At 61.9% G+C, this 10,102-nt stretch overlaps 2 protein-coding genes across 2 annotated transcripts; both read left to right on the top strand.

The window, feature by feature from the left end:
* The first annotated feature begins 524 nt into the window (after positions 1-524).
* Positions 525-1,862, top strand: LOC148595961 (putative proline--tRNA ligase, mitochondrial). Its single transcript, XM_088537180.1, has one exon. It carries the CDS (start codon positions 526-528, stop codon positions 1,852-1,854), a length of 1,329 nt encoding a protein of 442 aa, XP_088393306.1. The 5' UTR covers position 525; the 3' UTR covers positions 1,855-1,862.
* Positions 1,863-4,323: 2,461 nt separating this feature from the next.
* Positions 4,324-9,308, top strand: MROH7 (maestro heat like repeat family member 7). Its single transcript, XM_088536470.1, has 10 exons — positions 4,324-4,416; positions 4,684-4,788; positions 5,316-5,422; positions 5,859-6,011; positions 6,186-6,340; positions 6,825-6,963; positions 7,280-7,437; positions 8,133-8,270; positions 8,369-8,483; positions 9,075-9,308. The coding sequence occupies exons 2-10, from the start codon at positions 4,695-4,697 to the stop codon at positions 9,306-9,308; spliced, it is 1,293 nt and encodes a 430-aa protein (XP_088392596.1). The 5' UTR covers positions 4,324-4,416; positions 4,684-4,694.
* Positions 9,309-10,102: the final 794 nt, after the last annotated feature.

Here is a 10,102-nt window from a genome sequence, read left to right as displayed (position 1 = left end):
GCCTCGTGAAACGGGGCTCAGGGAAGAGGCACCTCCAGCCGCTGGCAGCAAGGATTAACACTCGGATCCACGCTGGGATCCGACCATGGGGATTCTCCTTTCCTTCAGCCGCGAGCAGGAGGCTGAAGACCGCAGCACTGCACTGATCTCCGTCTAGTAACGGTCCCCCCCCCCCCCCCAAAAAAAAAAAAAGCGACCTTAGGCGGAAGATCTTTATTTATCTACGAGGCGCTGCAAAACGCCTCGCAAAGCCCCGGCGACGCCATCTTAGAACTGCCCCCCGCCCCGCCCTCGGAGCCATCTAGGGGCCACCGAGACGGAGCCTCCCGGCGGATAGAAAGGCACAAGCACTTCCGGGATAGCCCGGGCCGCTCTGCGCAGGCGGGAGGGCAGAGGAGCGCGCCACGTGACTCGAGGCCCTCCTCCCCATTGGTCGGGGGCGGTGGCGGCTCCTGCGGGCGCGGGGCGCCTGAGGCGGCGGCGGGAGGCCCCGGCCCCGGTGTCGCGGTCCCGGTCCCGGCGGCCATGGCGTCGCTGCTGCGGCCGCGGCTGCAGGTGTCGCGGCTCTTCCAGCCGCTGGCCTGGGCGGAGGGCGGCGAGGCGGCCGCGGCGGGTGGCGAGACGCCGTGCAGGAGCCACCGGCTCATGGTGCAGGGCGGCCTCATCAGCCCCGCCGCGCCGGGCTGCTACCACTACCTGCCCGCGGCCGTGCGCGCCCTCGAGAAGCTCGTGGCGCTCGTGGACGGCGCCATGCGCGCGGTGGGCGGGCAGAAGCTGAGCATGCCCTGCCTGAGCGCCGCCGAGGCGTGGAAGGCCAGCGGGCGCTGGGAGCGCATGGGCGCCGAGCTCTTCCGTCTGGCCGACCGGCACGGCAAGGGCTACTGCCTGGCGCCCACGCACGAGGAGGCCGTCACCGAGCTGCTGGCCGCCCAGAGCAACCTCTCCTACCGGCAGCTGCCGCTCCGCCTCTACCAGGTCACCAGGAAGTTCCGGGACGAGCCCAAGCCGCGCCTGGGCCTGCTGCGCGGGCGCGAGTTCCACATGAAGGACATGTACACGTTCGACGTGTCCGCGGAGGCCGCGCGCCGCTCCTACGAGCTCGTGCGCGACGCCTACGGGCGCCTCTTCCAGGCCCTGGGCCTCCGCGTCGTGCAGGTGCAGGCGGACACGGGCAGCATCGGCGGCACCGTCTCGCACGAGTTCCAGCTGCCGGCCGAGATCGGCGAGGACAGGCTGGCCCTGTGCCCCGCTGGGCACTTTGCGGCCAACGTGGAAACGATAAATGCGGAGCAAGCGGCTTGTCCCACGTGCGGGGAGCCGCTCACCCGCACACGAGGCATCGAAGTGGGGCACACGTTCTACCTGGGCACCAAGTACTCCTCGGTGTTCAACGCTACCTTCCTCACCCCCGAGAACAAGCTGCAGCTGGCAGAGATGGGCTGCTACGGCCTGGGGGTCACTCGCATCCTGGCGGCCGCCGTGGAGGTGCTTTCCACGGAGGACAGCATCCGCTGGCCCAGCCTCATTGCCCCCTACCAGGTGTGCTTCATTCCCCCCAAGAAGGGCAGCAGGGAGGAGGAGGGAGCCGCGCTCCTGGAGCGCCTCTACGACGACGTGGCTGAAGCTGCGCCGCAGCTCGCCGACGACCTGGTGCTGGATGACCGGACTCAGCTGACCATTGGCAAAAGACTAAAAGACGCCAACAGGCTGGGCTACCCGTACGTGGTAGTAGCCGGGAAGAAGGCTTGTGACAATCCTGCTGTGTTTGAGGTTTGGAGTCAAAACGCTGGCGAGGTCACGTTCCTCACCAGGGAGGGTGTCATTGACTTGCTGAGTAAAGTGCGGGTTTCTTAAAGTCCGAATCTGTGGTGCTCTGCGCTGCTCTGCATGTACCTAAATAGCCCCAGGTCTCCTCGGGGACTCACAGGAGCTGTGTGTGCCCTCCAGGCACTTGCGCCCTTGGCTACCACCGCACAGGGTGGGTAGCTGGCGCCTCCCCCACCGAATGCACCGCGCAGCAGAGGCAGCTGCAGCGGAGACGGGAGGGTTTTCCTGCAGGCCGAATGCTGGATTTTAAGAGGGAGGGAAAATGAGCTCTTTTCTGGTGATTGTGAGCGCTGTTTTCACTGTGACGATGCCTTGGCAGATGAATCTGCAGGAAATAAAATGAGGTGTTGGGCACCTCCAGCGCAGTCTGCAGCTGGGGAGACGACAGTAGCTGCTGGGGATGGGTTGATGCTGTGAGGGTGGCAGCTGGAAAGCAGGGGGGTCTCCTTGGGGCTCCCCTGGAGCGGGCAGCTCCCAGCAGCTCCCTGTGCTCCGGGCAGGCTCCAGGGTAACAGAGCGCTTAGCAGGGCTCCCAGGCGTATGGCGGAGTGTGGAGCTGCAGCATGTGGGATATGAGGGTCGGGGTGCGGAGGAGCGATGCATGGGCAGCGGGCTGGCTGTGGCGGGGAGCTGCGGCACACAGCCTCCACAGCGGAACGGCGGCCTTCCAGCAAATAGCTGTGACGTGTGTGATGTCACGCTTGTGCCCAGGGCATGGAACAGGCTCCAGCGGAGCGCGGCGCCCAGCTGGGTGTGCTGCGAGGCCGGGACATGGAGGGGCAGCACCAGCGAGCCCAGCACGTGCAGCTTGGCATGCCCGAGCCACAGCCAGGGCAGAGGAGCGGCCGCTGAGCACCCAGGCGGGCAGATGGAGCCGCAGTGCCCTCCCAGCTGGGGAGCCCCTTCAGCGAGGCACAGCCGGCAGCCGCCCTTCGGATCCCCTTCGGACACCACAGCAGGAGCGCAGGCAGCGGAGCAGGCAGGATCTAGGGAGTGGACGGACGCTAGTGGGGAAGGGGGGGTCCCTTTAACGCCTTGCTCAGGTGGTGCCTGTGGCTCTGCACGGTGTCACAAGGGAAGCTGGGCTCTAGTGGGAGCTATTTCCCCCCTGCATAAGGTGGCTCCGTGGCTGGGGAAGGAAATGGACAGCAGAGCTGGCAGTGCAGCCCAGGACGCTGCCTATCACTGCAGCCAGAAGCTCACGCAGATCCGCCAGGTCCTGGTAAGCTCTGGGGGGGATTCCTTCAGGGGGATGGGGTTTCAAGGACGGACAGAGGGTCACGGAGAGAGCTCGGACACATCTCCAGCTATTGCAAAGCAATTGCTGCTGCTTGCAAGCAGAGGTGGTCACCAAATATTTGGAGGCACTGGGCCTGTGTCAGTGCTCTGAGGAACACAGTTTCATGCCTCACACTGGACACTGAAGGAGAGGGAGCTCCAGTGAGTGTCCGAGTGAGGAGGTGCCATCTCCAATGCCGGTCTGGTCTCTCACGGGCTTGCAGGAGCACCTGAACAGCCTGCCCCCGGGCTCGTGGGATGTCTCCACAAACAGGGCGCGCTGCCGAGGACTCCTGCTCATCGCCAGTCTCAGGTACCCAACGCGCCTGGCAGTGATGCTGTGGCTGTCAGGCCTTTCTCAAAGCGTGGAGGGGGACCCAGCCACGCCACGTGGAAAGGACTGCACACATGGCTGCTTGGGCATGATGGCTCCAGGCCTGCGGCCAAGCTCGTGGTGTTCTGCATGGATCTGATCCTTCCTCATTGCGATGCATCCGAGGGCTCTGCTCTGGGTTTGGCCACTGCGCCATGCAGGACACCATGGGCACCACCGTGACTTGGGCTTGTCCTGAGCCCCTCGGGCATGGGGCTGAGCCCTGTCTGTGTCCCCCGCAAGGCCAAGCACCTTCCACACCTCTTCATCCGAAGGCTGTCCGACGGAGCTCCCTTCCCTCGCAGCCAAACGCAGCCGCTCTTGGAGACGAAGGAGAAGGCGGCAGTGGTCACCACCTGCCTGGCCAGCACCCTCGCCCTCCCCTCAGCCGAGACCCTGGTGGAGGCCGACGTGACTGGTGCCCAGGTGACTGCCTGCCCACATGTGGAGGTCTGGCCCTTCTTCCCCAGCGCAGGAGCAGGGATTTGAGTTAAAGCCCTCCGGAGACCTTCCTCCATCCCGCCTGTGCAGCGAGTGCAGGAGCGCGGCGCTGCGCTGTGTCCGAGCACGCTGCCATCATGGTTGTCAGACACCCCATACCTGCAGCAAACGTACTGGGGAAGCGTCTGGCTGCAGGTGGTCCTTAGGGTCCCCTTCAGCCTTGCTCTGACCTTGCAGAAGTGGTTGCTGGGCCAAGGAGAAACACTCCATGCCCAGCATTGCAGCCCCTTTCTCCCAGGCTTGAGATGAGAACTTCTGCATCTCGTCATCCATGGGAGTAGCGCTGGCTGTGCTCTCCCAAGCCTTCCTTGGCTCTGGAAAACGCCGTTTTCCCTCCTCAGCGTGCACAGACCGAGCTGATGGAGGCGCTGGGGCGGCTGCTGAGCGGCCTGCTGCTGGAGAAGGCCAACCCCGCCGAGCTGCAGGGCCTCCTGGACGTAAGCAGCGCCCACGCGGGGCCTCGCGAGCGGCACGCGAAGGCGTGCGAGGACCTGGGAGGGCTCTGCACCCATAACTGCACTGTGGAGCTTGTGCCCTATTGCCCCTGCTGTAGGTGTGAGTCACGGGCGTTTGCCCCAGCCCTGGAAGGCCTGAGCGCAAGCAGGAAGATGGGCACCTTTCCCAGCGGGGTGGTGGGACCCGGCGCGCAAGGTGTTGCTGGTTGTGTCAGGGCGCTAGCACAGCCTGCCCTGCTCCCCTGGCAGCACGTAGACCCATGGATGGCATCGGAGAAGGTCCACGAGCGCGCAAGAGCCGTGAGCACCACGCTCGGCTTGCTGAAATCCGCAGCCAGCTCCCCCCGGTTCCACGTGAGCGATCCTCGGTGGCGGGAAGGCTCCTCGTGGCTCTGTTAGGAGAGCACTGTCCCCACTGCCGCCCTGCTCTTGGTTTCGCCAGACACGGCCCGAGTTTCCGCGGCCGGGGCTCCTGGTGGGGCGGCTGCTCGCGTGCGTGGGGGCGCCCGGCGCGGCCGTCAGCAGGGAGGCTCTGCAGGGCCTGCAGGTCCTGCGCTGGCTCGTGCAGCGGCAGGCAGGTACGCGGGGCCGCGGGCAGGGTGTGCGCGCGGCCGCCAGCCGCAGCAGAGCGGCAAGCGGAGGCTTCCTCCCCAAAGGAGGAAACATTCGCACTTGTTTTAAGCTTCTGTAAATGGGTTACGGCATTTGAAAGTTCTCTTGGGGAGCTCGTGCAGTTTGCTGTGAGGATGCACTAAGCAAGGCCGGCTGGGGAAGGATGCAGGGATGCTCCCTGTGTTTGCCATGGAAGTGGTGCTACCCACCCGCCATGGCTGTGGGCAAGTGGATCACGAAGCACAGAGTGACTCATCTTTGCTTCCTAGTGCCTGGCACCAAGATTCTCTGGGGAAAAGCAGAGCAAGAGCAGGAGGAGAACCTGGATTTACTGGAGTCCCCTGAGACACACACCAAATTCCTGGAAATAATCAAGGTAAATCCTGCCTCGTGGCTGGGAGGAAGCGGCTTCCTGCAGCCTCACCTGGACCACATCTCCCCTCGGGCACTGCTGCAGATGTGGAGACTTGGCCAAAGCCAGGTGCCCGGGGCACTGTGAGGGAGCAGCACTTTGAGTGCTCCCCCAGCTCCCAGGCACCTGTGGCTCAGGGACTCCCTCAGGTGGCCTGGGTTGCTTTCATCTTTCCCCTTAAACTCTTCCTTGAAGACATCTGTGATCCTACCTGGATCCATGTGAGCTGTGAGCTTCTGCAGCATCCCACAGCAAGGAGATACTTTGAGCATGGCCCAACTGGGGGATGTTCCACAGTTCCTATGCTGGAAACAGAAGCCTGGTAGCTGCCCAGTCGCGCTGTTACAGCTCAGCTGCCTTGGGCTCGGCCAACTGCTTGTTTTGTTTCTTCTCCCGTCAGGACCTGGGGCAGCTTCTCACCCCCAATCAGTTGACAGATCTTATACTGACGGTTACGGGGAGCCTGAAGGAAGCCAGTGAGAGCAGCATTGAGGCATCAAAAGCTGCCCTGACTTTAATCCTGAACAAGTATAAACACGGGCTGCAAGCAAAGGTAACTAATGGATGTGAGGGAAGGTTTAGAAGTACCAGAATTGGGATGCTTTCATTGCATGTTGTGTTGATATTGCCTGCAATGCAGACTGTAAGAAAATGGGTAGGAAGTCTGGAGATAACTGCAGAGCCTCCACAGCGCACAGAGGACGTCACCTCCGTGGTTCCCTCCTAGGTGCCCACGCTTGTGTTTGGTTTCTACCAGCACCTCGGGAGCCTCCAGCGCTCCCGAGCTCGGCACGCTGTCCTGACCTGGCTGTTCCTGCTGGCTCACGCTTTCATGGAGGAGGCCACCACAGCCCTCCTGAGCTTCCAGCTGCCCCTGGACAAGTACGGGGGTCTCTGCTCTTGTGCACCTTGCTGCTTCTGCCCTCTCAGTAGTCTCCTAGCACGGCCATGTAGCAAATGCTTCCCTTACCACAGCGGTTTGCAGGCTCATGGCTAGTCCTTCATGCTCCTTTTCAGCACCTTCTCCACTGCCTTCCCAATATCAAGGATTTCAAGTTTTTGCCAACACCCTGTAGGGCCAGACTGGACTGACCTGTGTGTCTACACCACTTCAGGGGGGTGGCTGGAGCATTTGTCCCCCCACCTCTCCAAGCCCAGATGAGCCAAGGGAGACTATCTACAGATGGAACAGGGTCTGGTGGCACAGGACCCCTATCGTGTGTGTGGGCACCAAGTTTGCTCTAGCCTGGTGCCCGAGCTGGTGTCAGGATCTGCTGTATGGATAGAGCACTCTCCAGTGGTGGTTGTGGGGCTGTTGCAGGGGCACTGTGAGTGCCCGTTTGTGGTGACCTTCCCGATGCTGCAGGGATGCTGCCGCGATGTGGAGGGCTCTCATCAAGGCCAGGGTGGTCCCTGACACCCAGCGCCTCATGAACATCCTGCTGCGGAGGCTGCGGGAGCGGCCCGGCACCGACGGGGAGAAAGCGTCCACAGCGCCCATTGCCGTAAGGAGCCTTCGGAGCTTCCCGCTCCCAGGAGCAGAGCGGGAGGCCTGAGAGCGGAGAATCTGGCCCAGTGATTCCTGCAGGAGGGAGGCAGGACAGCGCTCCTCTGGAACCGCTGCCCCTTTCCATCTGTGCGCCCTGTTCCCATGGAATGCTGTGCCCCACCTGGTGCCTTTTGCTCCCCACGGCTCTACCCACCAGCCAGTCCTTTCCCATCCTTGGAGACCATGCCCTGAGTGTCCAGCCTTCCCTTTTCCACGCGAGGGCTGACGGTGAAGGGATTTCAGGATTGCACACGTGTGCTTCCCCCCCGCAGGCAGCCAGCGCCGTGTGCGAGGTGCTCTCCGTGCACAAGGGCCCGAGCGCCGTCACCGCCCGCCTCTTCCCGCGCCTGCTCGTGGCGCTGCTGGTGCAGGCGCGCTACGGCGCGGGGCTCGCCGTGCCGCGGAGCCGCGCGGGGCTGCCGGCCGCGGGGTGAGCACGGCCCCACGTGAGCTCTGCCCCGCGGGCCCCTCCGCTGGCTTCACACTCTGGGCCCTCTCCTGTCTGTCCTCGGCCAGAGTGACTTTATTGTGACAACCCCAGGAGTTCGTGCTGGCAGCCCCTTGTCACAGCCCCCCTCCCTATGCCCTGCACCCCTACTGCCACCCTGTGTGGGCACAGTGGGTCCCCATCACCTCCAGCAAGCCAAGGCCAAGGTAGAAATCCCAAGGGGCAGACAGAGCGGTTCTCCTCGCCTCGGGATGTGCTAACATCCCTCCCAGCAGCACTGAGAGGTGCCATCTCTGTGAGCCCCGCTCTGATTTTGCCATCCTGCTGTGGGCAGTGAACTCTTTGGGAGAGAGCTGTCCAACCCCCCGGGGACCAGCCCCATCTAGAGGTCACAAGGCACAACTGTGCCACTGTCGCTGAGGGCTTTGTGGCAGACCCGTGTCCCCCCAGAATTTAAGAGGCCACCTAGTCCCTCTGCCCACAGCAGGAGCACCCCGCCGGAGCCGCCCTCCTGCAGGCTCCAAAGCCAGGCACTGCGTGCGCTGAGATGCCCCGTGGCTCTGCCCCATCTGTGTGCTCAACGCTCTCGAGCCCTGCCACACAGTGCGGTGATGCGGAGCCCGAGGAGAGCGGGGCTGGCGCGATCCCTCCCTGATGGTGCTGCTCTCACTCCACAGCTGTGCGGTGGAGGCCGTCAAGACCCTTCTCCTGAAGATGGGCTGCCACCATGAGCTCGCCTTGGTGGAGAGGGAGGGCGGCTGGGACATGCTCATCACTCCCCAAAATCACCACCGAGGGGTGAGCTTGCTTGCAAGGTAAGTTGCTGCTTGCAGCTGTGCTCATTCCCTCCCTCACATGAAAGACTCCAGTGACTTTTCCCTGGAATAAACATATTTTTTATCTGCTGTCTCAGAGCCATGGTCCGCTACAATTTCCGCGAGCTTTGCAGGATCTTGTATCATCTGGTGCCATTCCTTGAGCAAGGGGACAAGCAGCTCAAAATCACAGCGATGGCCTTTTTTGTTGAGGTGAGGTTCATTAGCTCAACATGAGCCGTGGTGGTTCAGAAAGGCACTGGCTTTGGGGCTTCTTTCCTGGCAAATCCCCTGGCATTGAACTCAGCATCTGCTTTCCTGGATGAAATGAGCCGAGGGGAAGCTGGGGAGCGCTCTGTGAAATTGGAGAAATTCCAGGAGACGATGAGTGCAGAGGAAACAGCAGACATGCCTTGCCTTGCTGCAACATTCCAGGGGTCTTGTGCTCTCTGGGACAAGAAACAGGATTGCCAGAGATGAGCACATTGCCCATGTGGACCCTGAGCTCCTCTCTCTTCCCGGGACAGTTTGCAGCCCAGACCGGGATTTGGGAGCTCTTTGCCCGGTTAGTCCTGTTAGTCTCCATGTGCACAGCGGGCGTGCATGGGGAAGCAGATCCGTGCCTGGCCATGTAGGACATGGAACTGGTTGTTATCGCGTGTGTCGGAGCGTTGGCAGCAATTGTTCAGAGCAGTCTGGCGGCACTTTCCCAAGGAATCAAGGCGGACAAGGAATTCGCTGTTTTCCGACTGGGTATCCATGTGCTCATTGGGCTGCATGTGTTTTGTTTTGCTTTTCCCTAAGCTCCTCCACCTGCCCGAGGCGAAGCGGCTCCCGCAGAAGTACTCGGTCACTCGCCTCGCCGAGGGGCTTGCGGACTGCGACCCGGTGATGCGGGTGCTCTGTGTCAGAGGCCTGATAACCATGGAAAAGTGGCGCAGAAAGGTGGGCTCGTGCTCGTTCGGCTACCCGGGAAAGCCGGTGTGTTGCACTAGAGAGCTCAGTAACACTCTGGATTTGTCCGGGCCCATTTCATAGCCCTGCAGCTGCTGATGGTGTTTGTTTCCCCATCCCAGTCCTCCCTGTCGTGCACACGCTTTTGTTTCTACATCTCTTCCTCAGCTGCTTTTGGCTACCTTATTTTCCTGGGAAGAGCGAGGCTGTGTTTCTTTCAGCTGTTGACTTCCACATTTGAGAGGTGTCGCTCCTTGCTGCGGCACGGAAATGAGCACAAGGGAAGCGTTTCCCCAGGCCTGACTGCCCTTCCCTTGCGACATTCCCGCGTGCCTCCTCTCTGTCCCGGGAGCAGCGCACTCCAGGAGGAGACAGGATGGAAAGCCGGTGCTAGGGTTTCCTTCAAATACCTCCTTTAAAGGAAATTGCTATTTTCCTAGGGGATTTTTCAGGGTTTGGAAGTGTTGCTTCCAAAGCTGCCTGGTTTTTGCTGTATTTGGTCCTACAGCCTGCATAGAGGGTGCATCAGGGAGTGTGTGACCTTCCTCCTGCTCAGGACGTCCATGGCCTGGTGCCAGCCATGATGAGCAGCCTTCAGGGACTGGACGGGAAGCTGGTGGTGGAAGCGCTTGCCAATGTCGGGAATATCCTGCGTGGCCTGGACACAGCGGGTTGCGCCAGCTGCATCACCAGGCCCCTCAGGCTCCTCTTCGACGATGTAAGGAAATCGTGTGGTGCTGGGGACAGGGCAATGGGAGCTGCTCCAAAACTGCAGGTGGCCCCAACTGCTCCTTTGAAAGAGCTTGTTTGGGCTGCACCTACGGGATGTTGTGGCTGTAGGCAAAAAGATGACCACTAACCTCGTTGGGGCCACCTGC

The sequence above is a fragment of the Tinamus guttatus genome, unplaced genomic scaffold (genome assembly GCF_059628265.1).
Source record: "Tinamus guttatus ecotype Peru unplaced genomic scaffold, ASM5962826v1 Tinamus_guttatus_pri_ptg000044l, whole genome shotgun sequence".
Classification (NCBI taxonomy): domain Eukaryota; kingdom Metazoa; phylum Chordata; class Aves; order Tinamiformes; family Tinamidae; genus Tinamus; species Tinamus guttatus.
This window is presented reverse-complemented; position numbering and strand designations above follow the sequence as displayed.